This window comes from Carica papaya, chromosome 8, assembly GCF_054855325.1.
Source record: "Carica papaya isolate Zhongbai chromosome 8, ASM5485532v1, whole genome shotgun sequence".
Taxonomy (NCBI): Eukaryota; Viridiplantae; Streptophyta; class Magnoliopsida; order Brassicales; family Caricaceae; genus Carica; species Carica papaya.
The window spans coordinates 31890399-31913130 of NC_142316.1; the positions used below are offsets into that span (position 1 = coordinate 31890399).

Below are 22732 nucleotides of genomic sequence, written 5' to 3' on the forward strand. Positions count from 1 at the left end.
TATATTCTTCTTTTTTAACAAATCTTGTAAATCTCTCGAACCAAGCTTGGAGAGGCTGCTTTAGTCCATATAATGATTTTTCAGCTTACAGACTTTTCCCCTAAACTTCTTTTCGAAGTAAGGCGGTGCATCCATGTAGACTTCCTCTTCTAGCTCTCCATTGAGGAATGCATTTTTAACATCCAATTGAAACAATGATCACTCTAAATTCACAGTTACAGAGAATAACACTCGGATAGTATTCAATTTGTCAATAGAGGCAAACGTCTCCTGATAGTCAACTCCATATGTTTGCATAAATCCTGTGGCTACTAACCTTGCTTTATAACGTTCCAGTGATCTATATGAGTTGAACTTTACAGTAAAAACCCACTTGCACCCAACAATCAATTTCCCTTTAGGCAAACTGGTCATCCCCACATGCTATTCTTCTCTAGAGCCTCCATTTTTTCAATGACAACCTTCTTCCATTTAGGAACCTTTAGTGCTTCTTATATAAATTTAGGTATATTTACACTTGACAATTGTGAGAGAAAGGTATACAAAGAAGATGATTGTTTCTTATAAGATACAAAATTTGATAAAGGGTGTTGAGTACATGATCGGTTTCTTTTTCTAAGAGCAATAGGGAGATCTAGAGGGTCAGAATGTACTTGTTGAATGGAAAAAAATTCAGATTTTACAGATTTAAAGATTGTACCTAATTCTTTGGATCCTGACGGATCAAATTCTTGGTTTTGAGAAGACATAGCTGCATCTTTCTTACTTTGAATTGAATTTCTTTTAGTGTAAGTTTTTCCGAACAACCTCTCGTTATGGCAGTGTGCATAATTCATTTTCCTAGTATTTTTTTTGTGTTCAAACACTAAGATGAGCCTCCCGTTTTCCTTATCCAGAATATTAACATTAAAGATTGCAGTTTCATTATTTTTGTAATCATTAGAATTTTTTTCAATCTTTTCTTTTTCAAATACCAAGTCTTCATTTCCTTCCCCCCTTTAAAGAAGAGGACTAAAAACTTTTGGGATTTAAAGAATTTAGCATCAATTGTGACAAAATATTTTTTTTCTTGGTAGGATTAAAACATTTACACCCTTTTTGTGTGGGATAATATAAAAAAAATACATTTTATTGTTTGTGGATCTAACTTATCTCTATTACAATTATGTATGTGAACGAATGGAACACATCCAATGACCCTTAACAGAAAATCTGACGTTAGTCAAGACATTGTAAAGGATTTTTTGAAAACTGTTAGAGGTGTTTGAAACTTCAAAACTGTAGATGACATCCTATTAATCAGATATGTACTAGTAAGAATTGCTTCTCCCCATAAGTATTTAAGTACATTAAAGATCTGGCTACTTTTAGAAGGTACTTACTTTTTCTTTATACTATGCCATTTTATTGAGGTGTGTCATTGTAAGAGCTGTGATGGACAATTCTTTTTTCTAAGAAAAACGACCATAAAGTTTTATGAAAATATTCCTTTCCATTGTCACTCCGAAACACTTAAATTTTTGTTCGGAATTGGGTTTTAACCATATTATAAAAATTTTTGAAAACATGTTCAGTTTCAAATTTTTCTTTAAGTAGATAGACTCAACTTAGACGTGAATAATCATCAATAAATGTTATAAATTATTTTTTGCGGAGTTGGTTAATGTCCTAGAAGGCCCCCACACATCACTATGAATAAGAGAAAAATGCATTAGATGGTTTATATGGTTGAGGAGGAAAGGATGCACGATAGTGTGTAGCTAATTGACAAATGTCACATTGAAATGATGATAAATCTTTATTATTGAACAAGTTTGAGAACAAATATTTTAAATATTGAAAGTTAAGGTAACCTAACCTATGGTGCCATTCCATTATTTCCTTACTAGTAGAATTAAATCATACTCCAAAACTTGAGGATTTTGGTTGCTGACACAAAAAATTTCTCTCATCAAAGTAATAAAGACCTCCATGTTCTCTAGTATTGCCAATCAGCATCCTTGTATCCAGATCCTAAAATTCGCAACAGTTTGAAAGAAATTTAGCACAACATCTTCAAGTCCCAAGTTATTTTACATATGGACAAAAGATAATAGGAAAGATTTAGAACGTGAAAGATATCATGAAGAACAAGAATATTAGAGATGACAATTGATCATTTCCTAGCAATTGTTGAGAGTGAGCCATGAGCGATCTTAATTTTTTGATTGCCTGCACAAGGATTATTAGAAGAAAATAATTTAGAACAACTTGTCATATGATGTGGTACCTAAATCTATTATCCATGGACAAATGGGAATAGTTAACATATTAAAGACAACAAATTGAAGATAATTACCTTTTTGGGCTAAGGAACAAGAGGAAGGTACACGATTAGAGAATTGTATGGAGTGAAAAAATCTATACAGTTGTTCTAACTGTTCCTTACTGAATGAAGGTGCTGAATCAACAGTCTATGTGTTCCCATTCTGCTCATTGATATAGTGGAAGACCTTTTTGGAACTTGTGTTGCCTATCCTCGTTGTTTCAGGCATGGCAGTTTGCACTATCACAAGGAAAAATAGCTGAACATAAAAGAGAAGGAAAAAAAATGCATTTAAGCTAGGCTAGCTATGCTATGATTCTGATACCATGAACACAGATGGAAAAAAGAAGATTTTTTTCTTCTTTATTTTATGTTATAATCAGTTGGTACAAAAGGCTAAGTTTATAGAGTTTTATATTTTTATTTCTCTTTCTAATTTTAGAAGCAAATAACTACACAATCAATAACAATAATTCCTTAAAAATTACAGTAATAAAACTTAGGGATATACAGTAATAAATCCTAAAGATAGGTAGTAATAATTTTAGAGATACGCAGTCAACTTCTGATTATTTCCATATGGTTCTACAATGTGTATTAGGGAGAATAAGTCTGGATAAAGATAGAGGCTAGTTAATTCTAGAAATAAGCTCCAGATAATTACTCTTTCTCTTGTATAAGTACAACTGTCGTCTTCAAAAGATTTTTAGATAAGAAAAAATTATGAACAAAGTGTTGAGTAACTCAAGAGATTGTTGTGTTCTCTCTTGATGAGCCTATACTATCAACAAAAATCAGATATCGTTGGGTTCTCTCTTAATGAGCCCATGTTACTAACAAAATTCCATAATGAGATCTGTAAATCGAGACTGTAACAAGTTTGCTATTTTATGTTAAAATAGCTTCCACTTTGTTTCTATTTTATATTAATATCGTTTTTGCTTTTTTTTCCTTTTCTTTTAAATCATAATTTATTGTCCTTTAGTTTGTAATTTTCCCCTCCTTTCTATTAATTTATTTCTTCTTTTATGAAATGTTTCTTTATTAGATACAAAAGGGATCAAGATATTGCTCTTCTGGCAACGGGTAGTCTTCACAATCTTTTGAATGCATCGTTACTGTCAGAAACTGGCCCTCCTTTGCTTGATTTCGAGGTAATGGCATATCTGCCACTTTCAATAAAATTATATCTTGTACTCCAGAATTGTTTGAGCATCATGTGTTGCAGTGAAATGATCACAATTTTTCATAAAGAAGAGAAAACTCATTTAAGTTCTCTTTATATATATTTATTGTCAGAATCCTCTTGTTATATGATGACCCTTTTTTTTTTGGCTTATTAGCATGTTGTTTCTGGAGTGTCTTGTGCTTAAACACCATGTTTTACCTTTTCCATTCTAAGGTAGATTTCTTGGTGAAAGACCAAGGCAATAATTGAAAGGAAAGACCATGTAGAATGTTTATTTATCAAGTTATAGACATTGTGTTTCATCCTCACACAATTCCATTTGTTATGGATAGAATGTGTAATGCATTAATTTAGTTCGACTGGGAATGTCCTGTGAAGACAATTTCCTTTTTTTTTCTAGAATTTCTATTATCTCTAAACCTAACCGAATATGAATTTTCAAATGAACTCTACAACAATAGTTCTTTTTTTGCAAAGATAACTTAAAAATCCGACTGCTTTCATTAAAGAGAAAAAAGGAAAAACAAGGGAGGAAATTTTGGCACAAAACATCCCTTGAAGAAAGCACATGTGATTGAACAATCACTAGTGGGATTGATTTGCAATACCTTGTTGGTAAAGATGCATATTGTTTTGGAAAGGAAGTGGGGAAGTGTGTGTTTAAGAACAGATGTATTATACGTGTTCTAAGGTTAGATTTCTAGGGGAAAGATCAAGATGCTAATTGAAAGGAAGTGAGGAAGCTTGTCTGGGATGTCTATATATCAAGTTACCATTCATTGTACATCATCCTTATACTCAAGGATAAAAGCAGTACTGACCTTCTGGAAGATGTGCGCTTCCTTCCTTTCTCTCTCCTCTAAATGCTACTGGAAAATCTGGACATCATTTAGCAATTAAATCACACTTCAAAAAGAGAAACAAAAAATTAAAGGTGGGAATATGGCACAAAACTCTCCTTGAAGAGAGCACACCATGTGGTTGAACAATCATCAGTGGCACTGTGAAGTTTCAAAACAAGCCATGTTAGTAAAATTTGTCTGTCTTATTGTTATTTCTTTTGAGAAAAGCAATTTTCTGCCTGTCTATGTGCTATGTATCAACTATTTTTTTTTCTCAGTTTATTCTTTCTATACAGTTGTTCTGGATTTCTCAAGTTTAGATTCTAGGTTCTTTGGTAAGGTTTCGTTTATGATATATGATTTTGGTGAAGTGGTGTTATACCCATCACCACATTTTAAATTTATTTTTAATTCAAACTCAGATCAAATATCCGTTTGCTTTGAAGGTTCTTCTGCACGTTTTTGTTTTTCTTCTGGAATTTTATAGAGAGGCGGGTTGTACGAATCCTTATAAGTTACTTTTACCTTTGGTAGAGGATGATAGATTGAGCAGTCGCATGTTAATGATGGTTTTCATTTGAGGTGTCAATGATTTCTGTTTTTTTCCCCACTCTTTACCTTTTTATTTTTGTTATTGGTGAGTATGTGATGCATTGTCAAAATGCATTTTTTTAAATAAAACATTATCAAAAGACTTGGTTCATATTATAGGTGTTTATTTGGTATTGAAGAGGATGTAAAAATTCAGGGATTCTGCATACACTGTATTATATGAAATTCAAACTTGAGTACATGAATTTATTGGTTGGTTTGAACCAACCTTGTATGTTATCGATGACTTTTGATTTACTGTTTTCCCATCAATTATGAGTTGCCAATTTCTCATCTCACCCAAATTTTCCATGAGAAATTTTTTTAATTATCTTAAATACATTATTTAATGCTGAATATGTCTTTGAAATTTTAATTCTGTTTTCTTTAGGACCTCACAGTTGTACTTTCAACACTTCTTCCTGTTGTCTGCACTAATAGTGACAGCAAAGACCACTCAGAATTTTCTGTTGGATTGAAGGTAAACTTGTGGCCAGGATGGTGATCTTAATGAGAATATTTGATTTTTATTGAATAGAATAAATTTCCAACTCTTCCTTTCTGGTTTTACATTCTTTTTTCTTCCTCCTGTCATTTTGTTTTCTCTCTTTACTTGTGTAACCCTTTTGCTTGTATTGCAGACATACAATGAAATTCAACGTTGTTTTCTGTCTGTTGGATTGGTGTATCCTGAGGAATTATTTACTTTCCTTCTGAATGTAAGTTTGTTTTCCAGCTTGCTTGGTTGGCTTTAACAGAAGATTATTTCTTGCAAGGAATGATATAATTGTCGTTTGTTTTAGACTGAGTGAAATTTTAGTTAGTGTTCAGTTTATAGGAATTAAATAACCGTGTGCATATTTTCCTCAGAAATGCAGGATAAAAGAAGAACCTTTGACTTTTGGAGCTCTTTGTGTTTTAAAGCATCTCCTACCCAGGTTTTTCTTTTTCTTCAGTTTTTATTACTATTAATTCTAACATAGCCTAACTTATTTGATTCCTATAAACTGAACACTAACTAAAATTTCACTCAGTCTAAAACAAACGACAATTATAACATAGCCTAACTTATTTGATTTTCATTTGGAGGTCATCTGAAGCTTGGCACACTAAAAGGCCTTTGCTTGTCGATACCGTGAAGTCCTTGCTAGATGAACAAAATTTAGGTGTCCGAAAGGCTCTTTCAGAGGTATGGTGAAAAATCTTACACTCGTTGTACTATTATTTAATGTTCTTCTTCTTTGAGATTTTGTTGCTTGGTGTTAGTTGATTGTGGTTATGGCTTCACACTGCTACTTGGTTGGTCTGTCCGGGGAGTTGTTCGTTGAATATCTTGTACGTCATAGTGCTATATCGGATGAGGATCTTGAGAGCTCCAAGGTGAGTTTAAAGGTGCAAATTGGTTTTCTTTTTTGCACAAGATTTTAAAGTTCCCACCCAACTTAATAAATGTGAATTGTGTTTTGAATTTTATATCAATTCTGTTTTTTTTTCCTGTTTTTCCTTACTTTTGTAGGAGGATACCTTATCTCTTCTCTCTGTGCTATTCTCTTTTTCCTCCTAATAGCCATTTTTTTAGGTTCTGTTTTTTCTCGGTGAGAAAAATATACAACCAAGAGCTGAAAGAAAATATGACCTTGTAATAATCTACTGCATCAATTGGTATCTTCTAAGTGGGCTTTCTTTATTTTGGTTTAAAAATAGAAGTGCATTTTTTTTTTGGTGAGATAATGATTTTGCTTCTAAATGTAAGAACCCCAAGCCCTCAGTAGATAGCCAGTTAGCATATTTGTCCTCATATGACTTCTAATACAAACTAACGATCTCCATCTCAGTTGATGGAGAATTCCTCTTGATTCTACCATCTTCGTGTTTCAGCTCTTTAAACTAGTATACCTCTTCCTACTGACCCAGTGGAAAAGACCTGTATTGTTATTATTATTGTTATTTAATTGGGGGGGACCTGCATTAGCATACCCCTCTTTACTCAGTCCACTTTAATCGTGATTTTTTTCTCCAACTTATCTCCCCATTTAAGAGAATACTGTCAATTTGCAAATATGATATCCTTTGTTCTTGATCCTCCTATAGACCATTCTTGGATTCAAGCATATCTAGAAGGGTTATCTGACAGAAGATTTCTTGCTTTTTTGATTTGCATATTGCTGGAAAACTTCCTGATTCCACATCTCCAGTTCATCCTTAACAAATTTATACCTTTCCTAGCCCTCCTAATAAAACTTATCCTACAATTTGTCACTTGTCTATGAAATTCCCAAATGTTACTTTAAAAATATTATGATTGTTGTTTGAGTTTAATCTAATCTGATCCTTGACAAAAATCTTTACTACCTGTTTTCTCAGGTGAAGATGGGATCAATTTGTCTAACACAGCTAAGAGCAATTTGTGAAAAGGGTCTTCTTTTGCTGACTATTACAATCCCTGAAATGGAGGTATGCAGATTTTTTTCTTCTGTTATTAAATCTCTCATAGTGATTTCCTTATTGTTCTAAAGCACTTATTCGATCATGTTTCTTAGTTTCTTACATCTTTGATCCTTTTCTAAACTTTCTGCAGCATATTCTTTGGCCTTTTCTGTTGAAGATGATCGTACCGCGGGAATATACTGGTGCAGCTGCCACGGTAGGTTACATCTTCACATTTTATCCCTTTCAATGCAGGCAATTAGTTTTAGCAATAATGTATCTTATGTTTCTTCAAGCTTATGCCCAAGTGCTTATGTTGGTATAATAATGGAATTGTTACGTTGTTCATTGAGTTTTTTTTCGAATCTGTTAACTTCGTATGCATTCGCTGTGAAGAACTGAACTAATAAACTCTTTTCTTCTTTATTCAACATATATGCTGCTACAACAGGTTTGCAGATGCATCTCGGAATTATGCAGACATAGATCTTCTTCTAACAATACCATGCTCAGTGAGTGTAAAGCTCGGGATGATATCCCGAATCCTGAGGTAGAAATTAATTCTGATTTTTATTTTATGTTTAGTTCTGATCATTTGTCTTCTAAGTGAGGATACATGTTCGTAATTTATATGTGTTCTACATGATAATTTCAGGAATTGTTTGCCCGCTTGGTGGTTCTTTTGCATGATCCTCTGGCGAGAGATCAATTGGCAACTCAGATTTTGACAGTATGAATCTTTTTCCCTAATGATTGTGAATATAACTCAACAAAGATATTTTCATTGTTAATTGTTGTTAGGGTACTAGTGCCAATAGAAAGGTTGCTAACCTAGACATAGTAGACAACATTTAATTAAGAAATATTTGTTAGTGTTTAATCTCCGTTCTTTTGTTTTAGTAGTCTATAATATCTTCCTTATAGTCTTCCTTGTCCCCTTGTTCTTTACTTTTGTTCCATAATATTTTCAAGACAATCCTAGATATCCTATTTTCATTTGCTAGCCTCTCAAAAATCTTAAAATAATCGATATAAAAATAGGTTACCCGCCATCTATAAGATATTCTTTACTACTGAAACATTTTCCTTGCTTACTGCTTATTTTCATAGACTATGCTTACTGTTTGTACTGGAGTTGCAGGTTCTTTGTTATTTGGCACCTCTTTTTCCAAGGAATATCAACTTGTTCTGGCAAGATGAGGTATTTCATCGTTTGATAAAAATGTTACTAGAAATTCTAGTCTACTTTAGTTTCTCAGCTGCAGATACGCATTTTTTTAAGAAAAAAATTGAGTTTATTCAAAAAGCACCAATGAGGTGCACTATATACAAAAATATTTATATTTACATATCTAACCAAATATCTACTAGATCTCCAAGATCCTCAATATAATACAATGTTGATCCTTTAACAAAAACTTACTGTTTGAAACAAAAGATCTTAAATCTATCAAAAGAAGATTCTAAACCCTCAAAGTAGTAGAAAGGATTGAAGGCTACATGAGAAGATTTCTTTGCACCGGTTTGATGAGGAATATAAGGACCATTTAGTTAATTGGGAGGTATGGTGTAAATCTAAGAATTTAGGAGAGTTGGGGATTGAGAATCTTAGATTGAAAAACTTATCATTATTGGCTAAATGGCTTTGGCGATTCTTGAGGAAACCAGACTCTTTGTAGCATAGAGTAATCAGAAGCATCCACAAGATTGAGAGGACGTTTGGAATGCATTTGTAGGAAGGTATATCTCTCACTATAATCCTTGAAAAGCCATCTCACAAGCGTATTCTCTTTTCCTTCCTCACACCTACATTCAAGTGGTAGATGCTTTAACCTTGAGTTTTTGGGAGAACTAATGGTAGTCAACACCCCATCTCAAGTTGGTGCGGGGATATTTCTCATGCCCAACTTGCAGATCAAATTCTGAAAAGTTATCCTGAAGTTTACCAGTGCCAAGCATCTTTCTTGTTCAAAGATTATGATTTTACTAGATTTGTTGCTCCAATAGTTGATGAAGAGTTAAATTGAGACAAAATATGTTTCAGGGTTTGAATCTCCTCATTTAAAAAGGTTTCAACTATTGGTGTGTCAGGTGTTTCACTTACCTCAACCAAATTTTCTTGAGCTCTCGTAGGTCCATCATTCCTTCTCCATGACCTATGGTTAGTTTTCCATGCAACTTCCAATAAGTTTTCTTAGTATGTTTTGGCTTCTCACAATAGTCGCACTTCTATAGATCTTTGAACTGGTCAGATTGAGCAAGTAATGCAGTTTTTTTAATTGGTGCTACGTAAAACATGACATTCCTTCTACTTTATTCTTATTGGACATAAGCATAAATTCATTATACTGAAGAAAGAGAATCTTTACCAAGCACCTGAACCCGTATTCGATCATATTTGATATTCAGACCAGTTAAGAAATCATAAGTTCGTTATTTTTATATCAATTTCTGAAATTTAACTGCATTTGTAGGATAATATGTCTGAAAGTCTTGATAATAATTTAATTCCTTTCATAATCCACTCAATTCAGAAAAATATTGTGAAATAATCATTTTTTTTTTATTTTGTGCAATGAATTTTATTCCGGAATTCATAAATTTAGGTTTATTACCCATTTGTAAGTATGTAAAAGATGCTGCATTTTATATTTTTGCTGCAGTATCAAACAACAAATATATTAGTGCAATATGAGATTGCATGAAATTGATGAGTCAAAACATTATCAAAGAGTTTTCAGAGTCTCATATGTTATATTCTAAATCACCTACATCTGGTTTCTTCATATCACCTATAATGTAATCCTGCAATTATCAAATTTTGATAAATAATCAATAAGATTTTGACCAAGTAATATAATTGGTTCCATCAAGTTTTACGGGATTAATTTATAATGAAGGGTTATTCGAATAAGAAAATATCATCTTTTTTGCTTATATCATTTTAGAATGTTAAAGAGAAGAAAAAAAATATCCAATAATGAAAAAAAGACTTCTTATTCTGCACCAAAGTAGCCAAAAAGGATAGAAAAATACTGAAATTAGATAAGTTTGATTGTCCAGCTCGGCTCAGCTCAGTTCAGCTTGGTTTGAAAAACAGCTTGGCTCGAAAAACGGCCCGACTCAGACTGAAACTTGGCTTGGCTTCGGCTGAAATCGGCTCGGCTCAATGGCTCAGCTCGCGCTTCGGCTTCCTCAGTCAAGCAGATCTAAAGTACATGGTGGCTAGAAAAATGAAGCAGATCGCGTTTGCGATCTTGTACGAAGGCGCAACAAGCAATGCGTATGCGAAGTGAAGTAGATCACGGCCAAAAAAGATTCCCGCATGCGGCTCTGCGCATAGCAGAAGAAGAAGGTTGTGCGTCCATGCGTACGCAGATGGCCGGAGCGCGGGTCTGTGCAATGCGGAAGGCTGGTGAGTCGCGGCCAGCAGCTTTGTCCACGGAGGAAGAAGGAATTGGTTCGTAGATCGAAGTAGTCACACGTGGCTCTACGCGTTGCGGAAGAAGGAACTCGGTCGTGCGGCTCTGCATATGGTGGAGGAAGGAACTGACTGCTCTTTGCGTGTCTCTGCGCGCGGTGGAGGAAGAAACCGGCTGCTTTCTCCCTTCCTCTGATCTGTCCTCTCTTTCCCTGATCTGGCTCGCTTTCTACTCAGTCTATTTTGTTGTTTCTCGCTTCCTCTGATCTGTCATCTCTTCATCTGATTTGACTCTCTTCTTACTCATCCTATTTTTGTTGTTTTAGTGTTTGAAAAAAATATTGAAATTAAAACACTAAAATAAGTTTATTTGGCTTTGATACCATGTAAATTTTTGGAGAAAAAATAATAATTTTATTTCTCACCCTTAGATTATTACATTTAAGATATTTATACAATTTCTATTTTATTGATAAGAAAATTTTTATTTTACTAAACTCTTAAGTATATGAAATTATTATTCGTATAAAATTCTAATTATATAATATCAACTAATTAAATAATAAAGTAAAATACTCAACTACTAAAATATGGTAGTCAACAAAAAGGTTGACATATTTTGTGACTGTCTTGTTGTCTTGTTTAGTTGGCCAGGATTTGACGGTTAGGTCATGTATATGAGCTGCATCTTTTTCCTTGAAATAAGTTTTTCAGATTGAATCTTTAATCTCCTTTACTTTAGCAAACACATAACTGTTTTACTAATCTCTGGTGCCATAGAATTCCAAAGTCAGACTATATTATCTATTCTTTTTCATTCCAAGCATCAAAAGTGGCATCTCTGGAATTGGGGTCCAGTACCCAGAATATGGCTCAGCTTTCCTCTGCCCTTGAGAGTTGTCCAGATTAGTTGTGACCAACTCAAGTAACCTTTGCTATTAAAGCAGTATGCAGCTTGGATTGGCTTAAATTTGCTGTTGTTCTGTGCTGAGTTTGCTATTGGGAAGTTTGTGCCTGTAGATTGAGAGTAACCTCTAACATATCCAAAAAAACTTAGGGTAATTAAGGCCAAATATACAGTTGTGTAGGGACAACACTGGCTTGATGGCTGGACAAATCCCGAACAACTGCTAGACTTGCGGCTGGACAGAAATGAGCGCGGCTGAATGCGCGACTTGCTTGTATAGCTGGAGGCTAGAGGTTGGAGTGACAGAGATGGAGACCTGCATGCAGACAGATTTGTGGCTGGCGGCTGCATGAAGTTGCGGGTGGCTTTTGGCTGGACAGGGAAGTGCACCCAGGCTGGGGTGGTGGCTGCTGCTTGTTGTGTCTTGGAGGCTAGGGCTGGCTATGAAGGTTAGCTGGCTTTTGGCTGTACAGTTTGGGAGCTAGGACTGACTATGAAAGCAGACTATGATGGAGATGGTTGATCTTATGGTGGCCAGCTGTTGGACTGTGGTGGGCTGGCCTTTTCTAGGGTTTTCTTATATCAGCAATGAAGGCCGAGTAAGATTTTAAAAAGTTTATGTTGTTTTTTTTTAAAAACCTAGAACTTTGATACCATATGGAGAATGAAGTATGAATTTCATTGAATTTCAAAATTTTGTAAATAAGAGGAAAATATATTATTAATATACTCTTTACCCTATATAAATACATTCTTCAATAGTCCTAATTTCCTAAAATTTAGGAACTATACTTTTTGAAATAAAAGGAATAATATATTAACAGGGACCAAGGGGGTGCTACCATGTACAAAATATTTGAACTTCTAGTAAAATGTCAAAAAGATTCACAAATTCCTCCATAAAATAGAGAGGATGACCTATAATCAAAAGACCAAACATTTGAAACAATCTATCTCTAATTCTATTAAAATTCTCTTCCTCCTCAATTCTTTCAAAGACTCTTCAATTTTTCTCTTTGCAAATTACCCAAAAGATAGTCGACGGAAGGAGGTCCACCTGATTCCTCTGTCCTCTGATGTCCTTCCAAGCTCATAATTCATCCCTGCCCAAACTCGACATCATCCAACTAATATCCAACAACCCATACCCCATAGTCCAAAGCCTATACACAACTGGACACCCTTCCTAGAATTTGGGAACTATACTTATCTTAGACTTAATACTCATGGCCCCAATACATATAACTATAGAATACTTCTTTGCAGAACATAAACATCTTAATACGCAACTGCATAGTGCATAAGAAAATAAAGATAAACGTCTTCCTAACCACAGTTGACTAATTATTGGTTGTAGAATTTCTCTTTCTTCTATGATACACCTTGGCAAAATTTGTTATCCTCCTACTTGTAGAGTTCTTTAACATTTTATGATTAGTTCTTCTAAGGAACAGTAAACTTTCCAATGTACTATTATATTATTTAGCAGATAATAGACAAAGTGCTCTCCTTTCAATCAATCTATTTTAAGATTTCGTTCTCTTTTGTGTTCTCATGCAAGAAACAATTAATCTAATGGATTGTCATCTTTGGTAAGCTCTAGATTCCAAAAATGAAGGCATATGTTTGTGATACAGAAGATCTGAAGTCAGACCCTTCATATCAGGAGAGATGGGATGACATGATAATTAATGTAAGAATCATAACCTCTAAATGGATTGATTTATATTATTTTTTCCATCGATAACAGGAACCAAATAAGTGAAAGTTCTTATTTAGTAAATACCATAACTTTTGGCAAGTGCAATTGTGCATTCAAACAGGGTAAATTCTTAGCATGAATTTTCCTATTATTGATATTGCACGAGGAGATGTTATTTAGTCTAAAGGATACTGACTGACCCAAGTATTCTTGACATGTCTCCTTGTCATATGGGTGACAGTTTCTTGCAGAATCTTTGGATGTGATTCAAGACAATGATTGGGTGACTTCTCTTGGAAATGCTTTCGCTAGACAATATGTACTTTACACAGCTGATGACGAACATGCAGCAATTCTTCATCGGTATAAAGCCTTTCAATTTCTGATTTTTAATGCCAAAAGTTATTGCTTTTACATATTTCTTTCCCTTGCAGTGAAGCATCAGGAAGGAATTGCTTTTAAACTTTCATCGAAATTGTAAATGTTCATTGAGCATTATGATAAATGGGGTTTCCTTATTTCTAATTGTTGATACCTACGTTTATAATGTTCTCTCGGATATACTTTGATTGTAATTGATATAGAATAATTTAGAGGAATTTAGGGTTAATAAAACAGAAGGATAGCAAAATGAATGAGAGAGGGATTAGAAAAAAAAGACAATGTAGAAATTAGGAGTAAGGTAAAGTGATGTAGGACAATGGACTAGGGTATGGGGAGATAGAAAATGAAAGAAAAGAAATTTATAAAATCCAATATACAATCACAGAGATTGACAACAACCACAATCATATCAACCACATGGGTGTCACCTCCTTGATACCTCTATATATTTCTTTTTTCTGTCTTGAAAAATGAAAATTAATGCCATCCCTAACAATTGTGGAACATCCATGATCATCTTCCCCCTCCAATACTCACGTTACTGAATACTGTAAGTACCATATCAAGTATTAACTATGGCATCAGGTCCAGAACTTTCCTCATCATGTGACACATTTTGGATATGACACCTGCCAAACATATCCCTTCCTCACCAAATTGAGGTTATTTTGACCATCCATAACTCTTGACACTTACTTTTTCTCCCAACTTAAGCCAGTTACAGCTTGGAGAATTTACCTGATCATATACCTGATAGATAATAATAATGAAAATGTTAAAGTTTCTACATTCTAATCAAAGTTGAGATATAGCTAAATATCCTCCCTAGCAGAAGTTTTGATAAATAATGTTAGTTTAATAAATGTTCTCTATCCTGAACTGGAATGATCTTAATGTGCTTTGAAGCACAAAACCTGGTAAGTTGAATTATCTTATGGTACTTGTTTCGGTTTATGTTTGTAGCTTTCACTTATATTCTCTTTTGCAATCTTGAGATAACCAGTTAATACCTTGGTTAACAAAGATACTGGGTAGTTTATGGAAAAGAGGGCATGGCAGCAATTCATCATATCAAGTATTTAACATGAACATCTAACCTTGTAAGCAAAACATGAATATGTAACTGCTTATTCACCGCTACATATATTAATAGTAGGCATTTCTATGTGCAATTAAAGAGAGATATTCAGAAATACCTTCATTTTTTAAGAAAGAAAAGTATGTATGTTCATGGCACCAAAGAGGTACAAGCCATGTACAAAAGAACTTAAAAGCTACCAAGTAGTTATAAGTAACGTCTCCTAAATTCACATAAGAGTAAAGCGGTTGACCCTTAAAACTCAAGATCTATAACCAAGAATCTTTAGATCTATTAAAATTAGAATCGTTTTATCAAAACTCCTCCTATTCCTCTCTTTGAAAATGGCCCAAAAAGTAGCAAAGTGATAAGGTTAACAGACTGCTTATTACTCTGAATTCCTTTCCAAGCCCAGAGCTTCGCTGGCATTACCTGACTCAACCCCAAAAAGCTACACACCAAAGACCAAAGGTAGTAAGCAAAGGGACACCAAAATAGAATGTGAATTCATGTCTCATGCCCGCTCTTCTGCAGGTAATAACCATTAACCAGAATCTCGCCCATTTTGATCTATTTATCCAAACTGAGAATACGTTCCAAAAACTACTTTCTAAACCAAAAAAGCCACTCTAGGGGTGCCCTTAATTTTCCACGCCATCTTCCAAGGAATATCCTCATTCACACCCTCTCTCTTGTTAGATGGAAGTAGTACGAATTGACGAGAAGCACCTTTTTAAATTCAACCTCCAGAAAGGCTCCTCCTCCTTCCCTTTGGAAATTAAATTAAGAAGTCTCAGATACTTGTTAACTTCTTAATTATTAAGGTTTTAGTTGGAGCAATAGTTCAAGTACCATTCTCGAGGACCTTATCTCCTTATACAAAGCTAAATCATAAATTGGTGGAAATTGCATACAGAGGGCCCCCCTTTCAAACCACTCATCCCTCCATAAATTCTCCCTTTACCCCTCGACCTAATACTCCACTGGACACAATTCAGAATTCATTCTTGCTCATATTAACCTTCTTCCACAACCCTACCCTAATAAGACCCCTTGGGATTTCTAGCAAACTAACCATGTACCTTAAACTCAAACTTTGTTGCAACCACCTTCCTCCAAACACTCTCCTTTTCCCTCATGAACCTTCATATCCACTTTTCTTGAAGAGCCAAATTAAACTTAATCAACGATCTCACTCCCATACCACTATTTTGAGGCAGAAGTTTCACCATGCCCCAAGCCACAAGATGATATCTCCTTTTATTTTATGAATCTTCTCATTAAAATCTGCACTGAATCGTCTCCAATCTTTTTCCATGCTCACTAGGATGATAGCCAAAGACATGAAGTATACAAGGATATTGACCATTGAGCTTTGATTCAGACGTATCTTCATATATTCTCAAGAGCATGTTTTATTTTATTTTATGTTATTTGGGATTCAAAGTGATGGATTATCCATGAGGAGTTGACGAATTGTTGATATGGGATCTAAGCTTAATATCTTACGGTGCTTATTGTTATTCTCTTAAATATATCTACTTATTCTTTGACCCAAAACACAAATATTGACTTATCCAGGAGCTTAGAAGCTTGCACTGCCAGGTTTTCATAATGCATCCATATTCAAAGTCTTGTAATATTCTTAGCTTGTTTCTTTTTAACTGGTCTATACTTCTATTTCAGGTGCCTGGGAGTGCTTCTTCAGAAAATCAGTGACAGGGTTTATGTTCGTGAAAAGATTGACTGGATGTACAAACAAGCTGATATAGCTATTCCAATGAATAGGCTTGGTTTGGCAAAAGCGATGGGATTGGTATGTTAAAATTCTGTAGTTTCTTGAAGTGTTCTCATTGTTTCTCTCTCTCTCTATTTTTCATTCTCTCATCCCCTAATTTGTGTATTTAACTATTACCTAGGTTGCAGCATCCCACTTAGATACGGTGTTAGAAAAGCTGAAAGACATTCTGGATAATGTTGGGCAAAGTTTTTTCCAAAGGTGCGTGCTAGCATAAAAAGATGATTTATACCTCATATTTAATTGCCACCATCAAAGTCATGAAGTTAGATAGACAATAAAGGCATTGTTCATTTATATTTTTTTAGAAAATTCCCCATGCCCTTTCCCCATTTTGATTCCTCTTATGCATGGTAATTCTTCTTTTGTAGGTCTAGTCATGATGCAGTTGGGACTTTTTGTCTTAGTTTTATTTCAAAACTGAAAACAAAGAATATTTTCTAGATCCTATTTGTTCTATCACCATACTTTGAGTCATGGGACCTCATGACAAAAATAGCATTTAATCAAAACAAGGAAACAAGCCAGGGTTGATGGAAAACTATATATTATATAATTCTAGTGGTTCCTTGAAGGCAAGGAATATTTTCCAGATACTATGAGGCTATTTAGTTTCAGTGAATGTTTTCTGTTTCTAAGAAAATCAGAGAACTGTTTTTCTATCTAAATTCAAAAGGAAATTCTGAGAAATCTGTGCTTGCTTCTGTCAAACTAACACGTATCTTATTTTGTTTCTGAAAAATTGAATTTATTCTTGAAAACAGGAAATTTTCTTACATCTAAACGGCCCTGTGATGTTTAATTTGTCATGGAAAATTATATATTATGTAGATCATGGTAGTTTCTTCTATATCTTTTTTTTCCTGCTTGTTTTGGTCGGAAGAAGTAGAAAGTTTTCCACATAAATAGATGGCTATGTTTATTCAGATCTTATTAGATGTATCTCACACCTGAGGGGTGTGTATTATGCTTTTTGGTAATGGAAAGAGAAGCTTAAAGAAATATTTTGCTGAAAAAATACTTGGTTGTTTGATCAATTAATTGTTCTCTATTAAATTAGTAAGTCTCTTTCTCTTCATCTTAATTTAACCTTCAATATGCTTGTTTTCTCTCTTAATGAAGAATGTATGGTTCAATAGCTGATTTGATGTCTGGTGTCTCACCTTTTCAGACTTTTAGCTTTCTTCTCTGGTAGCTGTAAAACGGAAGATTCTGATGATATACATGCTGCTTTAGCTCTGATGTATGGATATGCAGCAAGATATGCTCCATCAACAGTTATTGAAGCCAGAATAGATGCCCTTGTTGTATGCAACTTTGACCTGTTCTTTTTATGAGTTTAGATATTTTTCATGTATGCTTGCCTTTTCTTTTAAGGCTGATCTACTTGCTACTCTACCATTAGCCTTTTGGTTCTTTGGTTTGTTTCAAGCTGCATCTTTAGGAAGCTTCTATAACAGCTTCATGCATGTGTCCATCTGTCCACATTTACCTAGGTTCAATTATGAAGTACGCAGTTCTGGATGCCTTTTAAAATTTTGTGAAGTGTTAATCGGGTTGGGCTTGGTCAACTATTAATGAAATGTGTCAAGAGATCTGTGATAACTGGGGCTCAAGGTGAAATTGATATATCCTATTATGATAATACTATTGCATACCGGTGTCCAATTCTTATATTTACTGATTCACTTCAGCATAGCCCATTGATGTTGGAGAATATTGTCTTGACTCAATTTTTAGAGCATAGTAGCAGTATTAGTCTTGTAACACTTGTACTATCCTGAAGGTAACCTTACTGCTACAATTAAAAAAAATGTCTATACCATTAACTGGTTATCATTCACTTCTTAGAACATACTAGGAGTATATTCTAGTATAGTGACGGTTTGATAGTGTTGATTTTGGAGAATAAATATTTGCTTTATTTCTGATTCACTTTACATTGTTACAATTTGAGTATATATACAAAATTTTTACCTACAAATAAGAAAATTGACATAATAGTAGAGATTCTAATTGAATACGTAATACAAAAAAAAACACCTTTGACTAATTAGGCAACATAGTATTCTATTCAACACTCACCCTCAAGTTGATGTAAAGATGTCACACATGCCCAACTTGTAGATCAAGTTGTAATGATATTTGTTATAAAGTTCTTTAGTGAAGACATCTGCCACTTGTTCACTTGAAGGCACATGATATAAGTATAAGGAGCCATCAACTACTTTTTCTTTTATGAAGTGTTGGTCAATTTCAATATATTTTGTCCGGTCATGTTGAACTGAATTATGAGCAATGCTAATGACTACCTTATTGTCACAGAACAAGGATATACTTCTTTCTTTGGACAGTTTTAATTCTTCTACTAACTTTGTAACCATAATAATTCACATACCTCTTGACCCATTGCTCTATATTCTGCTTTAGCACTGGAGTAGGCAACCACACTCAATTTCTTACTTTTTCATGTAATCAAGTTACCTCCTACTAGTGTGCAGTAGCGGTAGTTGACATTCTATCATCCGGAGATCCACCTCAATCGGCATTTGTAAATGTTTTTATCTTAAGGTGACCATTTTTTAATAGGAATAGACTTTTTCGTTGTGTATATTTTAGATATCGTAATATGCGAAAAATAATATGTAAATGAGGCTCACGAGGATCATACATGCACTGACTCACTAGACTCACAGTATATATTATATCAGGTTTGATACGTGAAAGATAAATGAGTCTTCCAAGCAATCTCTAATATCTCCTCAAGTCAACTGATGTACCACTACTTACTTCAAGTTTGTGATTGCTTTCAATAGGAGATTCTGCTGCCTTGCAATCCATCATACCAATCTTTTCTAATAAGTGCAAGATGTACTTTTTTTGAGAAATGAAGATTGCTCTATTAGATCTAACAATTTTAATCCCCAAAAAATACTGTAATTTTACTTAATTCTTTATTTCAAACTCTTGAATAAAAAGTTTTTTCTATCGAGTCATCTCCTTTGTGTCATCTACAGTCACCACAATATCATTTACATAAATAATGATAAGAGTGACTCTACCCTCACAATGCTTGATGAACAGAGTATGATTTGCATTATTTTGTTGATATCCAAAAGAGATCATAACTCTTCTAAACCTTTCAAATCATGTTTTTGGAGACTGCTTCAATCCATATAAGACTTTCGTTAATTTGCAAATCTTTCCTTGGGTTCTTTCATCATGAAATGCAGGTGGAATTTTCATATATACTTCTTCCTCTAAGTCTCCATGGAAAAAAACTTTTTTGATATCAAACTGTTGCTAGTCTTAGTCAAGTTTAGCAGTACAAGACAATAATATTATGATTTTATTTATCTTAGCGACATGGGCAAAGGTCTCCTGATAATCAACTCCATAGGTTTGAGTAAATCTTTTGGCTACTGGTGTAGATTTGTACCTTTCAGTTTACCTGTCTGATTTGTATTTTATAGCGAACACTCATTTGTAACCAATCATCTTCTTTTCCTGTGGAGGTGAAATAAGTTTCCATCTTTTATTTTTTGCCAATGCTCTTATTTATTCAATCATGATTTTTTTCCATTTGAGATCTCTTTCTTTCCAATCTTGTGAAATAAATACAGAGGAAACAGATAAAAAAAAACTTCTATCGAGGGAAGATAAAGAGTCATAAGAAAGAAACAAAATTGGACATAGGATGTTTAGTACAAGACCTGACTCATGTTATAAGAGTAGTGGGTTTATCCATATCATCAGATAACTCAGAAAGTAATAAACCAATCTATGGCCAGATAAGGATATATTCTGAGTAGGTTCCCAAACATTAGAGTGAATAATTATAAAAGAGGTAGGATTTCTATGGTTACTCACATGATGTGAACTCTTTTTATGTTTAGCTAATTCATATGTATTGCAAAATAAGGAATCCATAAAGAAAGAAGGACATGGCAACCGTCAATGCGACTGGAGTATTTTCCTACTGACATCCGTATCTTTGAAGACAGCTTGATTCTCAGTTACACTTTGACTTTTATTCAAGATATATAAATCATTCTGTAGTTTACTAGTGTCAATCGTCTTCCCTATTTGAAGATCCTGAAGGACACAATAATCACGAAAAAACTCAATTTTACAGTTAAAATATCTAGTAAGGACACTAATAGATAAAAAACTGTTAGGAAAACTAGATATATGAAGGATTGAAGATAGTGTAATGGTCGGAGTACAATTAATAGAATTTATTCTAGATATAGGAGTGTATGATCTATCTGCGATATGAATATTTTCTCGTTGAGTGTACAGAAAATAAGTTAGAAAATTTTTAGAAGAGTCTGTCATGTATCTGTTAGCTTCAGAGTCTATAATTCAAGTATCAGAATTAGACATAGTAGGGATATGAGCAATACATGAGTTTTCCATTTTTGACGTACCAATAGTTGATGAATGGTTATCTGAACTTGGAACAACCAATTTCTTTACTCATATCATTTTTAAAGATAGCTAGAGATAGAGAATGAAAAATACCCAATTGCTAATCTCAAGTAGATAGAAAGGTCATTGATCAGCACCGAGGATGCCAAAAAATGGCTCAGCTCAGCAGCTCACGTCGGCTTTGGAAACAAATGGTAGCCGCACGCTGAGGAAGGGCAGATCGTGACCAGATCGGGCGGACCTGCTGGCAGATGGCAGAACTTGCTGGGAGTTCGCGGGGGGGACCAGATCGCGACAATGTGTGGCAGGGAGGACAAAAATCGCGTGCGGCCGCGTGAAACTTGCTGGCGTGACGCGGCCAAATTCACGTAGCTGAGGAGACCGATTGGAGAGCGGATGTGAAACCAGAACCCAAAGGAGGCCGAAATGCGCGCGCGACCACGTGAGGAGCAACAACCATGGGCGAAGGAACCAGAAGATGGGTCGGGTTGGGCGTGTGCGAACAAGAGACCGTGCGCGAGGAAGCAGTACAAACAGCCAGGTGCGACTGGAATAGAGGGATCGGGTAGGGCGGAGAAGGTCACTGGAATGGGCAGCAGGCTGCCGGTGAGGCTAGGATTCCGTTTGGGTGGGTGGTGAGAATATTTTAGGGTTTGAAAGAAACTCTAAAATTAAAACTCTAAAATATCTCTATTTTACTCTGATATTATATTGATTTTGGACTAATGAATATTTACTTTATTTCTGATTCACATTATGTTGTTACAATTGTGGTATATATACAAAATTTCTAACTACAAATAAGAAAGTTGACATAATAGTAGAGATTCTAGTTGACTACATAATACAGGGAAAAATATCTTTGACTAATTAGGTAACATAATATTCTATTCAATAGATAACAAGTTTTATTGATTTAGGTATTTTCGTTCTTGTTTGAGGACGAGTTCCCATCATGTAATAGTTAGCTGTTTGGTCATATTTCATGGTGGATAGGTTAAATCATTTTCTTCTGTGGCTCACAGGGAACTAATATGCTTTCACGGCTTCTTCATGTTCGGCATCCTACGGCAAAGCAGGCTGTTATAACTGCTATTAACTTACTAGGTTTGTATCAACTTACATAAAGTTACTATTTGTTGAATTTGTGTACTATGTTTTAGTAGAAATGTAATTTTTTACTGGAAAGTAAATTCTTTTTGCTTTTTACTACAAAGTCACAAAGATGCTGATTACTTGGCAATATGATTTATGCAATACTCAATCTTGTGAATATGACAACATAGTCCTTTTACTTTATTTGTTTTTCATGCAGGTTGTGCCGTCATTAATGCTTCAGATAATGGTGCATCATTTCCATTGAAGAGAAGAGATGTGATGCTTGACTACGTCTTAACTTTAATGGGCCGAGATGAAAATGATGGTGTTACTGACTCTAGTCTTGAACTTCTACACACACAGGTGTGTCAATTGATTATAGCAACTATATACTGACATGTTGATTTATAGTTCTCCATTAAATTAGCTATCATTAGATCTCTTTCAGCTTCGTATTTACATGTGCTTCTATAGGCCCTTGCATTAAGTGCCTGCACTACCTTGGTTTCTGTTGAACCAAAGCTGACAATTGAAACTAGAAATCATGTTATGAAGGTAC

General features: G+C 34.4%; 1 protein-coding gene across 4 annotated transcripts in view; it reads left to right on the forward strand.

Annotated features, from left to right (window-relative positions):
* LOC110822688 (ARM repeat superfamily protein) overlaps positions 1-22732 on the forward strand; it is a 61238-nt gene that overhangs the window by 29037 nt on the left and 9469 nt on the right. For 3 of the 4 annotated variants that reach the window (XM_088209429.1, XM_088209431.1, XM_088209432.1), the window contains 19 exons: positions 3354-3459; positions 5319-5408; positions 5569-5646; positions 5798-5865; positions 6017-6116; positions 6194-6319; positions 7292-7381; positions 7506-7571; positions 7806-7904; positions 8010-8084; positions 8496-8555; positions 13286-13375; positions 13626-13747; positions 16533-16662; positions 16766-16845; positions 17816-17951; positions 22101-22182; positions 22391-22536; positions 22648-22728. In XM_088209429.1, the coding sequence (XP_088065555.1) occupies positions 3354-3459; positions 5319-5408; positions 5569-5646; positions 5798-5865; positions 6017-6116; positions 6194-6319; positions 7292-7381; positions 7506-7571; positions 7806-7904; positions 8010-8084; positions 8496-8555; positions 13286-13375; positions 13626-13747; positions 16533-16662; positions 16766-16845; positions 17816-17951; positions 22101-22182; positions 22391-22536; positions 22648-22728 (1825 nt within the window). The remainder of the gene's footprint in view (positions 1-3353; positions 3460-5318; positions 5409-5568; positions 5647-5797; positions 5866-6016; positions 6117-6193; positions 6320-7291; positions 7382-7505; positions 7572-7805; positions 7905-8009; positions 8085-8495; positions 8556-13285; positions 13376-13625; positions 13748-16532; positions 16663-16765; positions 16846-17815; positions 17952-22100; positions 22183-22390; positions 22537-22647; positions 22729-22732) is intronic. The other variant, XM_088209430.1, reaches the window with a different exon arrangement.